Genomic DNA, 18,493 nt, shown 5'->3' on the forward strand with positions numbered 1-18,493 from the left:
TTTCTCTAGATTCTTCCTCTATTTTACTTTTTCCTCATGCAGTTTTATACCAATAGGCTGTGACAGTAAGTAGCAATGACAAATAGTACCTCCTAAAATTGACATGATAATACCAGGTCACCACATTTCAAATTAACCTCCTTATTATCAAAAATTACATGATTTACTCTAGGTTAAAAAAATAACAAACTACTGTATTTTATTTAAATCAGAGCCACTTTACAGTAGTTAAGTAGTTTGTAGAAATGGAAAGGACATTAGAGCAGTTGGAAAATCAAGGAGCAGAAAGAAATTGCCTTCTGCAAAAAATGAAGATTTAGAGTAGCTATTTGCCAAGTACAAAGCCATAATCACCATCTGCTCCTATTCAGGACTGCTGCTAGCCATAGAACATCAGTGTAAAATACGTGTTTATTTCAACTATTCTAGAATTACTTGGCAATGTATGAGAATGTTATCTCCAATTTCTTTAACCCTTTTTCTTATAAATTGCCCTATATAACAAATAATAAAATATATACCTTGTTCCAGTGCCATCACTTCTGCCATGGTAAACGCAAGTGCATTGTGAAGGACAAAAACCAAGAACTTCTTCAAAAAAGCTCATTAGGAAGTAGAAGTAAATAAACAGATACATGGCTTCCTCCCAGCAGAACTGACATGAAAAAATTTGAAAACTTTATTCCTAGGCACTCATGTGCAGTGTGCTACGAACGTGCATGTAGACATCCATTTAGTAACAGCAGATTACAACAGATTAGCCGAGATCTGTAGTTGCTTAACCTTCAAATGTATCCTGAATGGGATCAGTTAAACCAGCTCTTTCTTTACTCTGTCAGAACACACGCTGCTTCAAATCACATCCAGTGTGTTTTAAGGCTATTTTAATATGTAGCTTGTAAAGATTGTGTGTAATAAAATATCTCTTTTCTTCTTCTACGAGGAGGTGCATTAGTTACTGTCTATAAAGTGTTCCAAGGTTCCTGAAGGAAGTCTAGTACACCATGAGGATATTGTGAGGCATTTTCTTTAATACTAAAAATTACAAATTAATAGGAAGCCTGGATTCCACAGCTTTTAAAAAATCCCATAAAAACAGGGTTTTGGTAAAAATACACATATATTTAAATAAGTTACACACTGCAAAGCCAAACTTCAGATGCACACACAGAAGCTAGATTTATACAGTCATCTTCTTCATCCTGAATAAATCCATTGCTCATATTGCCAAAGGTATTTCTTGAAAATTACACATCAGACCTATATAACCAAAAGATTGACTTAAAACTGATGAGAAAATACCATAAACATTTACTCAGTTTTATGTGCCTCCCAAGTGTGGAGCTTTAGGGTACATTTTGTCTCATTTTCAGGATTTGCTGTACAGTCACAAGCACTAGAAATATGCTACTAACAAAAAAAAAAAAAAAGCTGTCTTTCCTACAAATTAATTTGGTTCTATGAGTCAAAATTTTAAAAAGACTTTAAATATCCTGAAACTCCTTCAAAATCTTAAAAGCTGTTAAAAGATTCTATAGCATTTGGCTAGATATTTTGACACCCTAACATATTCACAGACCTTTGCAAAGCATATCAACATGGACACTTGGTATGGAACTATACAGCCATAGGGAGAATCCAGAATATTTCAAGTCTGGAAAACTTTCAAGGGAAGTTGGTGGAAAGTAATTCATGAAAGGAATTACAAATGTAAAATCTAGGGCTACTGAACCTAAGCACCTCCTGCTTCAGTCTCTCCCTGCTCCTTTGTCGCCTTGCCCAACACTGTAAGAGTCACAGAGGCCTTTTTTGTTTGGGACACATATACTGGGCAAATAAACCTCACTCTCAAAAACTAAAGTCTTAGCAGGTTTTGTCTTTCTGTCTTCTTAACTTATCTAAAAGGATTACTGGGACTAACAAAAAACAGCTGGCTGGGACAGATTATTATTCCAAAAGATTAATTAGCTTTAACCCAGATTTCACTCCTTTCCATGTAATTTATGCAGGCAAATGACAGGAGTTCTATGATGTCAATGCACTTTGAGATACACTCATGGGCAAAGCATTGTTTATAGTTATCTCTTGTCTTGTCTGACATCGCACCATTGCCAGGATCGCCCTCCGAAACCTGCAAAGGACAAGAAAGGAAAAACAGAAATATCATTAGCTGGAGAACAAAATGCAAAGAAAAGCTGCGTAAGATAGCCTTAATTATTACAATAGTTTTCAAACTCACTTAATAAAAGATGTGTATTTGGAATTCAAAAGGATCTGGGTCTTTTTCACTTCCATGTACAGGAATGTACAATTAATTTCAGTGTTTCTTCTACAACAGGGATCACAGCAGCTTTTGCTTATCCCAGGAGAGGGTACATCCACGACAAAGATGAACTTATAGAAAGGGAAGAAACCCAGATGTTTTTTCATTGATTCTGCAGGATCAGGTAAGTTCACCCAGACAGAGATCACAGGCTCTGCTTGAAGGTTGGTAGCAGAGGAAGGAAGGATGCCTCTTTGCAAAACCCACTCCTCAGTCAGAGGCACTGGCTTGATTAGAGCATGTGTTATGCTTGCTCAAATTGGAATAGGCTTAACCTATTTAATTTAATGAAAAGGGTCAATCCATCCTAATAACTCAGAATATGATATATTCCAAATCAAACAAGAAAATCTACACAAGTAACGTGTCACTAAGCCACACACATTTTGGCCATAGTCATTAAAACCAGTCTACTACTGATGCAACCCAAATGCCATAACAAATCCTCTTGAGAAAAGACAAAGGGACTTTCAAAACTCTTATAAAAGCTATGTTAATGTTTTCTCAAAAATATTTTATTAATTCAGTATGTTCTGAGGATGATCAAAACAATTTATTTTAGACTTTCCTGTCTAAAAGGCCATCTTTGGTAAATTAACAGTGGCTTACCCTTCGCTCTTCACTAATCAGTTTGTCATATTTTACAGGTGATCCTTCTATAGTCAGATGATATGCTAAAATCATGAAATAGACTGGTACTAAATTAGGAACACTTACTTTTTATTTGCAATGACGTAAATACAGGGATTATAGAATGTGGAAGATTTTGCAAAAAGAGGAGCTATTATGGCCATTGCAGGAGAAATTTTCTTTGGGTCTCCAAAGGAAGACCACAAACACACAATAGAATATGGAGACCATGCCATCAAGAACATTACAATCATCACAACAGACATCTGTAAAACAAGAGGAACAGACATATAACCAGTATTACCTCAAGATGAAGACCTCATAACAAAAGCACATGCACCTGTGTGAAAACAGATCTATCCTGAATGAAATAATATATGAATAAGCACACCTGACACATTTTGACAGGTTACAATGAAATCTCACTTTAATAGTAGGGGATTTAATAGCACACTTCACTGCCATGTACCTGGCATACTGTCATTTCATTACATACAATCTTCCTTCAAAGTCAGCGCTACTGATTATGTTAAATCTCTCCATCAGGAGTTTAGATGACCAGAGACAACTTCACACATGAATTATGACCCCCATAACAGGACACTCAGGGATGCTATTACAAACAATAAATATGAACAGAGAGAAAAATCTAAGCCAAGTGTTTTATTAGGTTGTTAATAAAAACATTTCATATGGCTTAACTATGGTACAGTGAAATAAAAGAAAGTAAATGTTCTAGGACTTATACTGAAGGAACCCAGAAATGTCTGCTTGGTTTAATGAAGAATTATAGCCATGTTCAAGTATCATACTGAGGAGATATCTGATATTCTATCTGTCTGTCAGAGAGAACAATCTGGGCATGGTGGGGCTCACACACCAGAACACAACATGCCACAGCTAAACCTGAACAGCAACAAACTGCGGTAGGGGAGGAGACTACCATAGTATCAACTGAGACAGACTTCTCTGGCTTTTGTTATGGACATGAATCAATAATGGAAACTGGAATAGAAAGCTCAAATCAAGAGGACAAAACAAACCAGTAGAAAACCAAACAAAACTGCAGGGCTCTCTTTATGTACAGGATTCCCTAGTGCTGTTTATTTCTACCCTTATTCAGTCTTTTGGTGATGAACAAAATGAGAAACAAGAAGTAAACAGCTAGTTTGTATGAGCTGTTCTAGAGAATAACCAACAAATAAGCAGTGACTCTCTCACAGAAAATTCCTATTTAAATACAAATGCAATACCCATTGATAATAATGTTATAAATAACACTTTTATTTAGAAGTTTGGTGCATAGAAAGCTTAGAAGATGCTAATTTGTGAAAAGCAAGCAGTCCAAATCTACAGGAGGATACTGCTTAGCTCCATAGCTTCAATCTTTTTTTCTTTTTAAACATAACTTTGTGTCTTCAAATGCAAACCCAGAAAAATGTATTTTCTTCACAAACATGAGTCTAAATTTTTAACTTAATCCTCAGTTTCAAGCTTTCTGAAAATTCTTCATAAAAGCAAAATGCTCAATTTATTCTTTTTAGGTAAAAATACTATTTTCAGAATTTAGCAATGATAAAGTTTTCTAAAGAATGTTAAGTTTGCATTGATAAAGAACTCAAAAACATAGGTACATACTCTTCTGTCCAATTCTCTCTCACTTTTTCATCATGCCCAACCATCAATCACATCTTTACACAAAATCAAAGGAGCTAGTGAACTTCAAGATTTCTCAAGGACTCTTGTACATTAAAAGAATGTCCACCTTCCAGGCAGGATACCTCATTTCATGTCATAACTCACATTTGCTACTGTTTACATAAGAAAGAGATAAGCTCACTAGACTGAAAAGAACAAGGGATTGGAATCACACAGCTTGAATGCTAGAAATGCACTTTCATTCCTAGGTCACGAGTTCAAACCAGAGTTGACCAATCCTTTTCAGATCAAATACACACGGGAACCTAGCAGAAAGCTTAAGGACTCTGCAGGTACAGAGAGTAAAAATTCTTCTAGGGCACCTCTGAGGTATATTTCTGAGGAATGGCAGAAGGCACAGGCAAGAAAAATTCATGATGTTCCCAGCCTTTAAAGTAGCTATTCATCTGGAAAGAGTATTAGACCAAAAGTAAAGAATCTAATGTTAAAAGTCAAGCCAAGAGTTTACACCAAGGCTCAATTTCAGTTATTATTTAGTATGAAAGAAAAAGGAGAACGTAGGAAACAGAAATGCTTAAAAGGCTGCACTGTTCCTTTGCCCCTAAGACTTTAACACAAAAGAACACGTTTAAAGAAACCCCCACACTCATTTACCTTTGTCACATCTACTTGATCAGACCAATCTATGTTAATGCTCTCCAGGCAGTTACTGCTGGCATATTGTTTCATTGTCCGGGAAACATTGTAATAACAGTAAAACATGACTGTTAAGGGCACAACAAAATTAACAGCAATTACACTCATTGTGTAGGAAACAAAGGACCTGATAAGACAGAAAAACAAAACAGAGTAACTTACAAATAGCCATCCAGGAAAAGTTGCTAAAGAATTTGCTATTTTGCTTTGATTATGAAATTTTATAACAAGTTTTTAAATAATAAGGAAATTTGTCTTTAGTTTTTATTATCAACTACAAGTCTTGCAGTTATGAAGCACGACTCAATTGTTATGGTTTCTTTTTTTTTCTAGACTTGCTCTATGTTATTTCGTTGTTTTAAATTATTTTTAAAAATTAGGCTTCATACTTTAGAAAGAAGTTATGCTCATATAGTGGTGAATTAAATAATCTTAGACTTCAGTAAGACAGCAAAGTTAAAAGAAAGAGTGAGGGGGAATCTTACACATCATTTTTCCTCCAATTTACTGTGCACGTTGCTCCAGTTGGATCGGGAGCGTAGCTAGCCCAGCCTAGAATAGGCATGGAAGCCCAAAAGACTGCATTTATCCAAGCAGCAAGGATTAGAGCTGTATAGCTACGGGTAGTCATTCTTCTTCCTGTGGTCAAGCACATACAGTCACAAACAGTTGTCATCTATTGCTTCTTTCCAGTGTCAAACTAGACTGATAAGTGGCTTCCAGTAAGCACATAATGGGTTAATAATGACCCTTTCAAAGGTTTACACTCCCAAACACTGTAGCATACCTATTTCACACTGCTGACTGACATCTCAATTTTTCCAGCCTTTAAAGCCACTTAAATACCATTACCCATTCCAACTCTCAGCATACAGGCAATACCTGATCCTGACCCCATGCCAAAAAGCTTATTATGCAACAGTGTATTCAAGTACATCCTTAGAAGATTGGAGAGGCAGGAATTAACTGTTACAATACAGCTGTGGCAGAGGAGAGAAAAACACCCCCTGTGGTGTTAACACAACAGTAAAGGCACACACCAGCTTGACGGAGATCAAAACCTCCCAAAGCTAGAGGCTTTTCTTTTGCTTCTGTATGAGGATATGGTCCTCTAAAGACTGCAAACAGCCGTGAAAATACAACTTCTAAACAGAATAACAGCCTAATTGTGAATTTTTTGTTTTCACAAGCAGTACCATCCACGCCAACTAGATAACTTACTTAACTAAGTGCTGTAGGTTCAAATTATGCCCAGCACTGAGAAAATAATAAAATAAAATCAGACTTTTATTTCTTAGAAGCTCAACAGCAAATGATTTTTGACTATAAGTACAGTACCTATATCAGGCCTGCAGATTGTCAGATAACGGTCAACTGCAACAACAGTGAGCAAACCAATACTCGCCATCCCAAAAAAGATATTTAAGGCAGCATAGATCTGGAATTAAAACAAACAAACAAGAAAATTCTTCCTGAGAAATCTTTCAAAGGTAAAAGCACAAATTTGTGTACTGAATCAAAGGCACTACATCACATCACATTCAGCCAGAGCTCTCTTCCGTAAGCAGCGTCTTGAAGGAATTAATTCTATGCAGGTAATTCAAAGCTGACCCATTAAAAAATAAACCTGCATTCAAAAGCAACCTACTTGTGTGCACATCAGAAATCCTAAAGGCAGAAGTCTCGAAATCAAAGAAACACCATACTTCAATAAGTAAATTTTGAGATTCAGAGTTTGGAAGTGTTCACTTTGTGTTTTCAATATATGTTAAGGAAACCCAAAAAGCTTTTGGTTCACCAAAAAGAGTTACAGCTCTAGCAAATGTGAGGTTCTGAATTATTACTCTTTCATCTGTTGCATAACTACACTTATTTCACAGATATGGCACACTGATTTACCCCTTTACCCCCATTTTTACTTGTGTCAGATCTATTGTAGAGTGACACATGCTTCAATCCCAGCATGCTCCATATGCATCTGCCCCATCATCCCACGGGAAGCCTGACCAGGAAGGATGACAGGGAGGGCTATGTTACCACTGGTACCCCAGAAATACAGAGCCCTGAGCCAGACCACATGCAACCAGCAGTTATAATAGGATCACATGACATTCAGCCAGCTCAGATCACAGGATTCATTTGGTTTAGGTTGACATGAGTTGTGCTTCAAGTGATCTTAGCTCTCAAAGCACTGGCAGTGAGAATTCACATCAACATGAACACACTACAAGTCAGTCCAGATCCAAATATGTTGAAAGTGAAGTTTCCTGTCAAACAGTGACTGAATTTTGAGCTTGAAGCAACTGTCTCCTGAGGCAAGTGATGTCAGATTGTTATAAGCATCCAAAATGTACAGTCTTGCTAATGTTTGCCTTGAGACATATTTTCAGCATATGCCTTCACATTACTACTCATCTTCCTGGACACTTAAGCCAAACAGCCTATCAATAATGTAAATTTAAATCCCAGTACACAGTGAGCAAAGGGCATCATCTCTCTGCTATGAAAGTATAATTTTTCCAGTTAGTCTATTCTTAAAAGCAGATGGCTATTAAAACTAGGATAAGTCTTTAATGGAGACTAATAGCCTTGCAGGCCTTCATTTTGGATATCCTAATAGTCCTGTCCAAAAGAACATGTATTTCCAAGGAGAACTCATTAGATCTGTTAAGATCATCATTGAAACATTAGCTACATTCAAAGTCTTTTAACTGTCAAGTAAGTCATCAAATGTGCATGTGCTTCTATAACCATCTTCATTTTGGGACTGAGTTTGTAAGCCTTCTTAAAGCTAATTTAAAATCTCTAGTTGAGATTAAAGTAGGGACCGCAAGGTCCCTACTTTAATGTTTACAGATCATAAATTTAAAGTGAAATTCATATGAAACACTGTCTCCAGAAACTGTTGACATTACAGAACATCGACTTCAGGTCTACACTCAAATTCTGCATCTCCATTTTACCTCTTAAATGAGCTAACATCAAGTAGAGCTACTACTTATTTGTCAGTTCGCTTTTAAGTGCTCAGATTTTTTCTCTCACTGAATTGCAATACCTGGCATCCAGTATATCCAAATTTCCAACTTCCATGCAGGTCTGAGGCAGCAGACATGGGGTAACCAATGCTACTAACACCAATGTCAGTAAAAGCCAAGTTGATAATAATTGCATTGGTTGCTGTCCGAAGCTCTTTGTACTTAACAAAGATGCCTAACACAACAATGTTACTGAAAATGCTTATCACTCCTGTAAAAACAGAAAAAGGGAAAGTTTACAAAAGATACACACTAGCCAGTAATACACATGCAGAAGAAAATGCAGCCTATTGTAATATATAAGTCCCAAACAAGCAAGTCAGTCAAGTGCAATTTTGCAAGGAGGATAAACACCTGAAAAGGAGAGAAAAGCTTTTCCAATTAGGCAACTTTCACTTGGATTCATTAAGTGCCAACAGTGGAGCATTTGCCAAATTTGGGACTTTTGATACAATGACAAAAACCACAGCAGAAGTTCAAATGCATCTAGGATTCTGCTTCAAACACTGGCCACCAAGCATATTGCTGACTTCCATGATAAAAAAGAATACAGTTGGTGATTGGCAAAAAAAAAACTGGGGAAAAAAATTATACACCTAATCTAGTAAAAGGCTCCTGCCAACATCTGAGGTCTTCCATTCTCAGCAGTTATTTTTCACCAGCATTCAGACAATAATTCTGGGCAAAAGGGATGTAGAAGGTTTGACTTCGGTATCACTATTCTAGCCAGACTAACTCCTCTCTCTGCTCATGAGGTCCCAAAGCTTTGCTAGCCTCAGAGTTGGCTCAGGTTGCTGCAAATTTTATTTTCTAAGCTTTGTCAAGCAGTCCAGGTGATCTGCACGGTCTGTCACAGTGGTATGGCTGGGCCTGCACCAGAGTTGTTTCCTCTACCTGACAAGCTCTAGGGCTGTGTCATAGCCCTGGGAAAAGTCCAGCTCTGGACTGAACTTGCTTCTGCTTCACTAACCTCTGTATTTTTAAACCTTTTTGGTCTGGCTTGACTCAAACTGTGTCTGAAATCTGTTCTTAGGCAACACAAAAAATGTCCAGGAGCCAAAGAGTTGTAACAAAGTACTAAAACAGTACTAAAGCTAAAATGTACATTCTCCTCCCTTCACATTCCATCCCTCTGAAATTTGCTTTGTACGTAATGCTCTTCAAGGTGCTCAGGGCATTCTTCGGGACTCCATGCACCAGGAAGCTTTTTCTGATCCTGGTGATCCTATATTAAAGCATCCACAACCTCCTTTTCTCCTGTCATTCCCCTTTCCTAGCCAAATCCTACTGCATGACTCTTGGAGTAGTTTCCATGGCATTCCCACAAAACATTTTTCTTTATGGTTGTGGTTTTATTATCTTCAGACTCCAGCCTGTTTTAGAGGTATCCAGAGCAAATTCTCATCCTCTAAATTTTTACTAACCCAATATTAATACAAGCTTTAATAAACAGTAAGGTTAAATACTCCACCTTGCACCTCAGCAGAGACAGACTCACAGCCCTTATCAACACAATGAGAATTCAAACATGTTCAAGCAAAGACAGACATTAAAAAAATAACTTGCAAATAGTAAGAGGAATTTGTAAGTTGTTCATAGATTCCTTAGACTGGCACAACTGCTACAGTATCACTGAAGGAAATCCTAAACTTGCAAACATTTGTATAGCCTGGGCACCTTAAATTGCCAAGTGAATAGTGGAATGTTATACTGCTAGAAGTCTAATAACACATTATCCATGGCAACGCCTCTCGGAATTTTTGTTTTGGTTTAGTTTCTTGTTTGTTTTGGTTTGGTTTTATCTTGGAAGTTTCACCTATGTAGTGAAACACTATAGTTTTCATCATCACCGATCTGAGGCATAATTCTGTAAGGAGCTCGAATGAGTGGCTGTCATACTGAATGTGGACTTCCACGAGCAGATCCATCTTCTTTCACAGTCACGTTGGTACCTTTTTTATTATACCTAAAACTCATATAAGGATTTTCACTGCAACATTTTATTAATCAGTACCAATCTCCTACATTAAATAAATTCTCTCATCAGATTCAGTAATTTTAAAATCAAATGAGGCAAAATTAAAATTAACTCTTGGCTATCTCTTTTAAAACTACCAAGCATGTCTGTTCTCAGGTGCAGGCCTCCTGCTGAAGGTCCAACATCTTTTGGCCACACAGATGCCATCAGCTATCATATTCATATATCCACATATTTCGGGAATGACACTGTGATGCTATGTGCTCCTAAAATTAACAAAAACAAGGAGCTGAGGATCTGATCTGAAATGAACATCATAGGAAAAAACACTCACAGTGCCAGTTCTGTCAGCTCTTCTGTTGACAGATAGTATGTCATCTCTTGGGAGAGAGGTAGCAAAAGGGAATTACAAGTTTATAAAATAGTATAGGCTTCTTATGAGGCATGCTTTAACAGATATGACAGCTATCAAGAATGAAATCAGACATACAACAGGACTGTAAACTCATAGCCTCAGGATGAAGGAAAGATTCTGCTAGACACACTTAAATTTAGTGATTCAGAGTCCAGTCTTAATTTTAAGCAGGGGGAGGGAATCAAACCAAGCCAAAATAGGGAAGAAAAAGTGGAAATTGCTAAGCCTATATTCACTTAAAATGTTAGCATCACTTAAACAAATTAATAATAGGGGAAAAAATGCTTTTGGGGAGTAAAATTCAAGACTTAGGATGGATTCCATCTTGAATAAAGTGAGAAAAAACATGTAGATATAAGAAATGCTCTCTTCTGTGTTTCTGAGAATCAGGTCAAGTAACTGAACAAAGTTTCTCTGCACAACAGTTGAGCAGTGCCCATTAGAAGGGCAATGAAGCTGGTGAAAGGACCAGAGCAGAAGTCTTATGAGGAGTGGCTGAGGGAGCTGGGGGTGTTTAGCCTCGAGAAGAGGAGGCTCAGGGGGGACCTTATTGCTCTCTACAACTATCCGAAGGGAGGGTGTAGCAAGGTGGGGGTTGATCTCTTCTCCCAAATAACAAATGATAGGGTGAGAGGAAATGGCCTCAAGTTGCATCAGGGAAGAGTTATTTTGGATATTAGGAAAAATGTCTCCACTAAAAGGGTTATCAAGCACTGGAAGTGGCTGCCCAGGGAAGTGGTTGAGTCACCATCCCTTGGAGATATTTAAAAGATGTGTAGATGTGGTGCTTAGGGACATGGTTTAGCATTGGACTTGGCAATACTACATAGTAGCATCAAAACAATGAAGGTTAGGTCCACTTTTAACATGGAATTTACCAGTTAGCATTTTTAAATTATACTGGAGCACTTCAGCACCATATGCAGAAAGATATCCATGAGGAAGTATTGCTTCTGGTATCCCTGTTGTCATCACAAAAATTACATACTGACCACTGTAGAATGCAACACTTAACAATTACTTCCTTCTTAGAACACAAAAGAGAGGCATTCAAACCTTTTAAAAAGTAGCATAATGATGAAAACTGGACCTGGACTTCATTCTTATTTTTAGCCATCTGCTTATTAGCACAGCTTAAATTTTCCAGATGTGAGATTTGCTGGGGTAAGCAAATATGTAATAGACCTTACTGTCAAAAACATTTCTCATTAAGAAAGTAAAGATTTACTAGATTCCCCCAATTATAATAAGAAAAAAAAATTAAAACAACCCAAACCCACAAAGTAATCCAACTTTTTTTTTTTTAAGACATTTAATTACCACGAAAGATTAAGAAGCAGAGCTGGGTTGATTCTGGCCAATTCCATTGACACTCTATGATCATCTATGGTAGATTTGATCCCTAACACCAAGTGGTCAAAACTATCTGAAAATATCATCTTGTTACATACAATAAATTTAATCAAAATATAACAGGTATCATACTTATTTGCAGCACCTAATGGATCCAAATAGTTCCAATATCTGCAAATAGTGTGACAGTGTTGCAGAGCATATTTAGCCTTCCAATACTTGACCATTATCCATCTCTACAGCTTCTTTAAAAAAGTCTACTGATCTGTGTAGCTGTTCTACAAATTTCTCTAAAGACCTGAAATAAATTATTGTCTTTGCATCCAAAAATATCCTCCTTACCAGAACAGCAATTTTATACTCACGACTTCAGACAGATATGCTAAATAAAATGTGACCATCAGCAATATTATTTCATATAAATTTAAATTAATATTTTTAAGTATTTTAAAATCTAACTATAACATAGAAAATTTATGGTACAGTCTATTAATAAAATATTGATAAACTGCCTTGATTTGCTGTAACAAAGGTACAGAAGGCTATTTTTAAACACAGTAGGTTTCAGGTTTTGGTTAGGTGGATATTTCATTGCTATAGCACTCAAGGCTTCAGAAAAGCACTATTGAAGCAGTTGTGGTTACACAATGAGAAAGTTTTCAAGGTGGAAAAAAAAAATAATTCTACAATCATTTAGCCAAAGACCACTGAAGTCACAGTGTGTTTTTCTAACATGTGTCATTGGTGAAAAATACAGCTGCAACTGGAGTCTGCTCTTCCCTGATTAATGACCAGCTCCCTCCCTCTAAGTCACATTCCAACCCTTCCCCTTACATCCCCCTAACAGACACCCGTTCACATGCTCAGACTACACATATATTACTACGAACATGTGGCCCAGGAGAAATCTCAAGATAGCTCCGAGCACATCGCAGAAAAATGCAAGATGTGACAGCTATGCCCTATTTTTATCTCTATTGCAAGATGGCAGAAATTAATTCTCACTCTCTTCTATAATTACATATCAACAAAATATACTTTTTGAGACACAATGCTGCCTTCAAATATAGAGCAGAAAACTTAGATGTTTCTGCACACTTCAGATGTTTCTGCATATTTCAGTCAGGCAGCTGATTGCTAACTTGTCAGTAAATATGGAGAAAAGCCATCAGACAGTTGTCTAATACAAAATGAAATACCATCACTGTTACTATACAAAATGAGCATTCAGATCTACAAGTTCTATTTTAAAAAGTTACACAACAATTTGCCAATGCTCATACCTGCTGTTATTAAGTAAGCTGCAACTATGTTGTGCTCAGTCTGTGTAAAGGCTGAATGAGCTTCATTGTCACTTTCTGAGGAATTGGATGAGTCATTCCAATGCATTTTCAATAAAAGTGTGTCGTTTATCCTCTGCAATAATTCATCAAGACGAGGAAACACTACAACCCTGTCAGGCAAATTCTTTCATTATTCAACAGACTCATTGAACAATTAAAAGAAGGGGGGTAGGGCGGAGTTCTCCCCACCACTGACAGCTTCCAAGCACGATTTAATTGGACTAAAGTGGAAAGAAGTTTACGCTCCCAATCTAAGCAGGAGATTGTTATTTAAAACAAAGAGCAGCACAGAACTGAGTAAATTTCTAACAGTGTGCTTAAACTTCATTCTTACTGCTAAAGAGATTAACTGTCACATGCTCCCAAACTTTTTCCCTCAAACCTCTTGTGCAATCTCAACAAAATCTTTGGAAATCTCAACAAAATCTTTGGAAATCTCAACAAAAGTTGACTCAGTTCAGTTGATCATCAGCCTGGTTTGGAACTAATTCCCATCATCACAGAAAGCACAAAAAACTGCAGTATGACACAAAGACACAAATGTCAGTTTCTTTGAAAAGCAGGATGTGTTTACTCTAAAGCCCATCCCTTCAAATCTTTAAAGACCTACTTCTTAAAAATTCTTTGTTTGAGTTAAGCTCTCAAACTGACACAGACACAAGAAAAACACTTTCCAGTATTTTCTAAAGTGAAGCATAACTTTCAGAAAATTCAATCGCTACACTTCTGAAATAGCCTGGTAGGTAGCAAATGATTGTTGAATATGCCTTACAAGCCATTACACCCTCCCTCTCCTAATCACAATGCCTGTAAGCTTACTTTGGTCAAATTTTCCAAGGCATGTTACTGGGCAGAAAATTACTGGGCATTTTTCAAACACCTAAGCAGCAGAAGCTAACAGTGTTTTCTCTTCAATGATGAGGTACCACCACACCAAACTAAAGACCTTTTAAAAAATCCTGCATAAATATTAGCTGCAATAAATCCCTGCCCAAAGAGTTCATATGCAGTATCAGAAACCAGCTGTTTCCCATCAGTCCCACTTCACACAGTTTTTGCCTCAGGTTAGTATTCATACTGGGTATAAAAGTGACAAAGATGAGTAACCAGTAGTTCTTCAGTTGTATGTGGTTCACAGGCAGTTCAAGCAGGTCCCAGGTTAGAGCTGTATCTTCTGAGCAGCAGTAAGGACGCAGTGACAGAGGCAGCATTGAGGAATACAGTCATCCTATAGAAAGGAAGTATAACTGAAGAACTCTCCCTTCCCTAACCTGTCAAACACTCATAGAGCATTCCCTCCCACTCCTCAGCTCTCCAAAACAGACATTCTGCATCTTTCAGCCATTTGAATATAAAAGAACATTTTTATATAAAACTTGTGCAGTCACAACATGTAGTCATCATTACTACACACGATCACGTCATAGTTCTACCAGCAAACATTTTCTTTAATACCCCAGATCTACACTCACTCTTACAGCTCTCAGGGTACTTGTATTATTACAGTATTTTTTTTGTCAGAAGAGGATTAGGCAGGAACAAGGTGGGAGAGATCTAAAAGGAATGATGATCCATTTGGCAACGAAGCCACTTCCCTAGTGCACTACAGTCCTGCCTCAAAAGATAAAAGCATAGTGATAATCTGATTGCTTTCCTCCTCTGACACTTTGGCAAGATTTTCAAAAGCACCTCAGATCTTGCAGCTTCCACAGAAGTCAGCTTGCAATGCTGAATGTCTCAGAAAAGTATAGCATCGCTATTTTTATTCAGACAGGATTCTAGACATAGAGTAGCACCTAATGAGACCATAGAAATTTTATACTTTTTGATTAAAACACAACTTTCTGATATGTGCAGTCCATTCTATGTACCATCACATTGTCTCCATCTCTTCTTAAATTTGACTAACTTTACAGCAACTGGAATTGAGAGAAAAGTCAAAATTATAGGCAGACATCATTAATCTAAAAGAATTTTTTTTCTACAAAAGCGTAGTTCATGAAACAAAGACAAAAAGATAAAAAAAGGAATTAAATACTGAAGTATACAAATAATCCAGAAAGCTGGAACCAGTTCCTAAGCCAGTTAAAATATGTCTTACCACATTACTTATTTATACTGGTATAAGAAAATAAAATCCAAAACCTCAGGTTGTTTTTATCCTCCAATAACAGATAGTATTACTGGTGTCAGAGGGGCACTTTATAAACTCAAGTGATGCTTTTCCTTCCCACTTGTCTCAGATCAATAGAAAAACACAACTTCTATTTAAGTCCATTCTTCAATTTGTAGGTGTCTCTCTCTATATATGTTTGACAATGCAAAACTCATCGAGGCTTTAGCAAGCTGCTTTCAGCTTTGTGTAAAATGTATTTCAATCCATGACTGATAAGAGTGGAGAAACGTAACTTCTGCATTAAAAAAAAAAAAAAGTTAGAAACCTGAACCAACCCCAAACCTTTCTTATTTTCGGAGGTACCCAGGCTACAAACCCACCCCAAACCCAACCCCTCCCACGTTTATTACGCAACCACGGTTAGAGGGCTCTCTAAGGCAGAACGTCCCTTTTCTCATGGATGCAAATAGTTCAAATCCCATGGAAAACAAATTAATAACTTACTTTTTCCCCTCACTCACTGATTTTTACTAGATTTGAACTTTTGTTCAGAAAAGCTTGACTCAAAAGAGATTTTAAGCTGACAGAAGAAAACACCCTCAAAAATATGTGACTCCACAAAGCTTTTTACTTGCCCTACTTCACACACTAGTTGTGTCTTTTTTTCTTAAAGACACTACTGGTTTTTGCCAAGATGATGCTTTGCACAACTGCAAATAACTTTGCACCAGTATGTATGTGACAGTCCAGCATTGCTTCAGGCAAATGTCCATAGCTGTGAGTCAGTGCCAGAGAGAATCCCTTCTGTTCTACAATGGCCAGTGCCGCAGACTTACATCAAAATATCCCAATCATTTTCTGCACTTCATCAAATTTCTCCGACAAAGTAACACAGCAGATCTTATGAATGATATTGAACCATCCTATCCCAGCAACTGCAGAAAACACAAGGTGAATAAACATCCCTCCAAGACAGAGAAAAATATAAATCCAGAATTTTGGTGTGGCAAGGACAAGAGGCTCCAGGTCTTCTGAATACCTTTAAACAATCAGATCCTAGTGATTTACCAGCTGTTATTTTCAAAATCAGCTGAAAGCCAGACCCTATGCCTAGGTGGCCAACACATTCATTTGCGACCACAAACAGGACTTGGTCACTGAATGCTCTGCCCCTGCCAACAGCGAGCACGTGCAGACACTGACAAGTGGAGGAGGAGACAGGCAGGTGACACCACTACTGCTGTGTCCTGGGTGGGCAGCCAAGCACTGAAGTGCACTGAAGCCTACCTGAGTTTCAGAGGAACACTGCAGGACAGCAACCCTCTTTGCACTGCTGGAGCAGGTGGCAGGTGAGCTCTTTAGATGACCCAGGCATTTGTCCCAAATGCTGCCAGTGAGGGAAAACCCAGGGAACATCAAACAGTCATGAAGAGCCTGCACTACCACTAACACCTTACCCCACTCTGCTCACTTCAGACTGCACTGTGACTTTTCTTCCCCAGACACCACAGCTACTTGAAACTTCCCTCTTCTGCAACACACTTCTGTCAGGGTACTGGTGAGAACCCCCCCTTCCTGTTCTCTGCAGGACACAGCCTAGGATAATTGTAAGCACTTATATAAAACTGGAACATTCCACTTACTAGGATTAGGAGCACAATGACCAAATCATTGGATAGGATTTGAATAAAAATTCAAGACAGAGACAAGGTGTCATATAAAATTAGAGAATCTGTATTTTAGTTCATTACAGCATTACACTGCAGACAAGACCTGTCTATTAAGAGACTGAATTTTCATCCATTACAGTTAGCACCTTACATTAGGAGGGCAGGGTCATGTCATGGCACAGAGAAGACAAGGCAGAAGAGGGACTGGATGTGCCTGGCAAACACCATCCTTTCCCACAATGAAGAAGAAAAAAAAAAAAGGCATAATATGACAAACACAATAGTTAGTTTCCTCATATTCACACCCAATCACTGAGGACATTCTTATATCCTAACATCCTACAACCTCCAAAAAGATCTAAGATTATAAATTTTCTCTGTATATTTGTATAAAATCCATCCAACATTGTTTGTATGCATAGGCTATACCATAATGATCCTCATGCACTTCTCAGTTGGGACTGCTGCTGACTCACTGCAAGCTGACTCACTGCTCCACCTGCTGAGAGATTCAAAGCATACACATCTTGTCCTGAGCTGCAAGGAAAGTGGCACTGACTGCAACGAAACGATAAGCTGTCACAACATGCAATTCAAAAGGGATGGCAGGAGTGTTTTGATACACCAGGAAAAAGCATGTCTCTAAAGCATGCAGTGCCAATAGCAAAGCAGAGCATGAATTTGGGAGTAAGAGTAAGGACTGTGTTATGTTAGTCTTCCAAAGTCAGATGAACAAGGAAAGACAATCCGAGTCAGCTACCCACAACTACCACTGAATCATCAGTGAACACAGCACAGCAGATGCAGCTACAAACGACAGAAGTACTGACAATTGCGGCTGCACTTGGTCTCTATTGTTCAACTGCAATGTGGTGTGCCTGAAATGCAACTGGTAACTCCTCACATAGGAGTCTGTCTAGTTGAAGGGCAGTCAATGCCCTAGGTCACTTAGGCCTAGCAATGCACAGCAACAAAAGCCTGAACATTCTGAGAGTTCTGGATTTAACTGACCTGGTTAAAGCTAAGACTGTAGTAATACCACAAAAATAATGGGAATCCTTCAGTTCCAGATAGTTCTGTGGCTAAACAGTAGACTCAGTTTCTTCTCACAAAACCAGATATAGCAGAAATTCAATGTTTGTGGGGTTTTCTAAGCTGAAGAATATTATTATCTATTATCCTATGCTGCATCTGTTCACATTTAAGTGAATTCTTTAATATTTTTTTTCCACCTTGTTTCAAGTTTCGTTCCAGAGACTATTAAAACTAACAGTT

General features: G+C 37.8%; 1 protein-coding gene across 1 annotated transcript; it reads right to left on the reverse strand.

Annotated features, from left to right (window-relative positions):
* Window positions 1–1,896: 1,896 nt before the first annotated feature.
* Window positions 1,897–17,679, reverse strand: RRH (retinal pigment epithelium-derived rhodopsin homolog). The gene is made up of 7 exons (XM_032686531.1): window positions 13,373–17,679; window positions 8,364–8,554; window positions 6,647–6,746; window positions 5,794–5,947; window positions 5,267–5,435; window positions 3,041–3,219; window positions 1,897–2,131 (listed from the first exon to the last, which is right to left on the reverse strand). The coding sequence occupies exons 1-7, from the start codon at window positions 13,476–13,478 to the stop codon at window positions 2,026–2,028; spliced, it is 1,005 nt and encodes a 334-aa protein (XP_032542422.1). The 5' UTR covers window positions 13,479–17,679; the 3' UTR covers window positions 1,897–2,025.
* Window positions 17,680–18,493: the final 814 nt, after the last annotated feature.

The sequence above is a fragment of the Chiroxiphia lanceolata genome, chromosome 4 (genome assembly GCF_009829145.1).
Source record: "Chiroxiphia lanceolata isolate bChiLan1 chromosome 4, bChiLan1.pri, whole genome shotgun sequence".
NCBI classification, from domain to species: domain Eukaryota; kingdom Metazoa; phylum Chordata; class Aves; order Passeriformes; family Pipridae; genus Chiroxiphia; species Chiroxiphia lanceolata.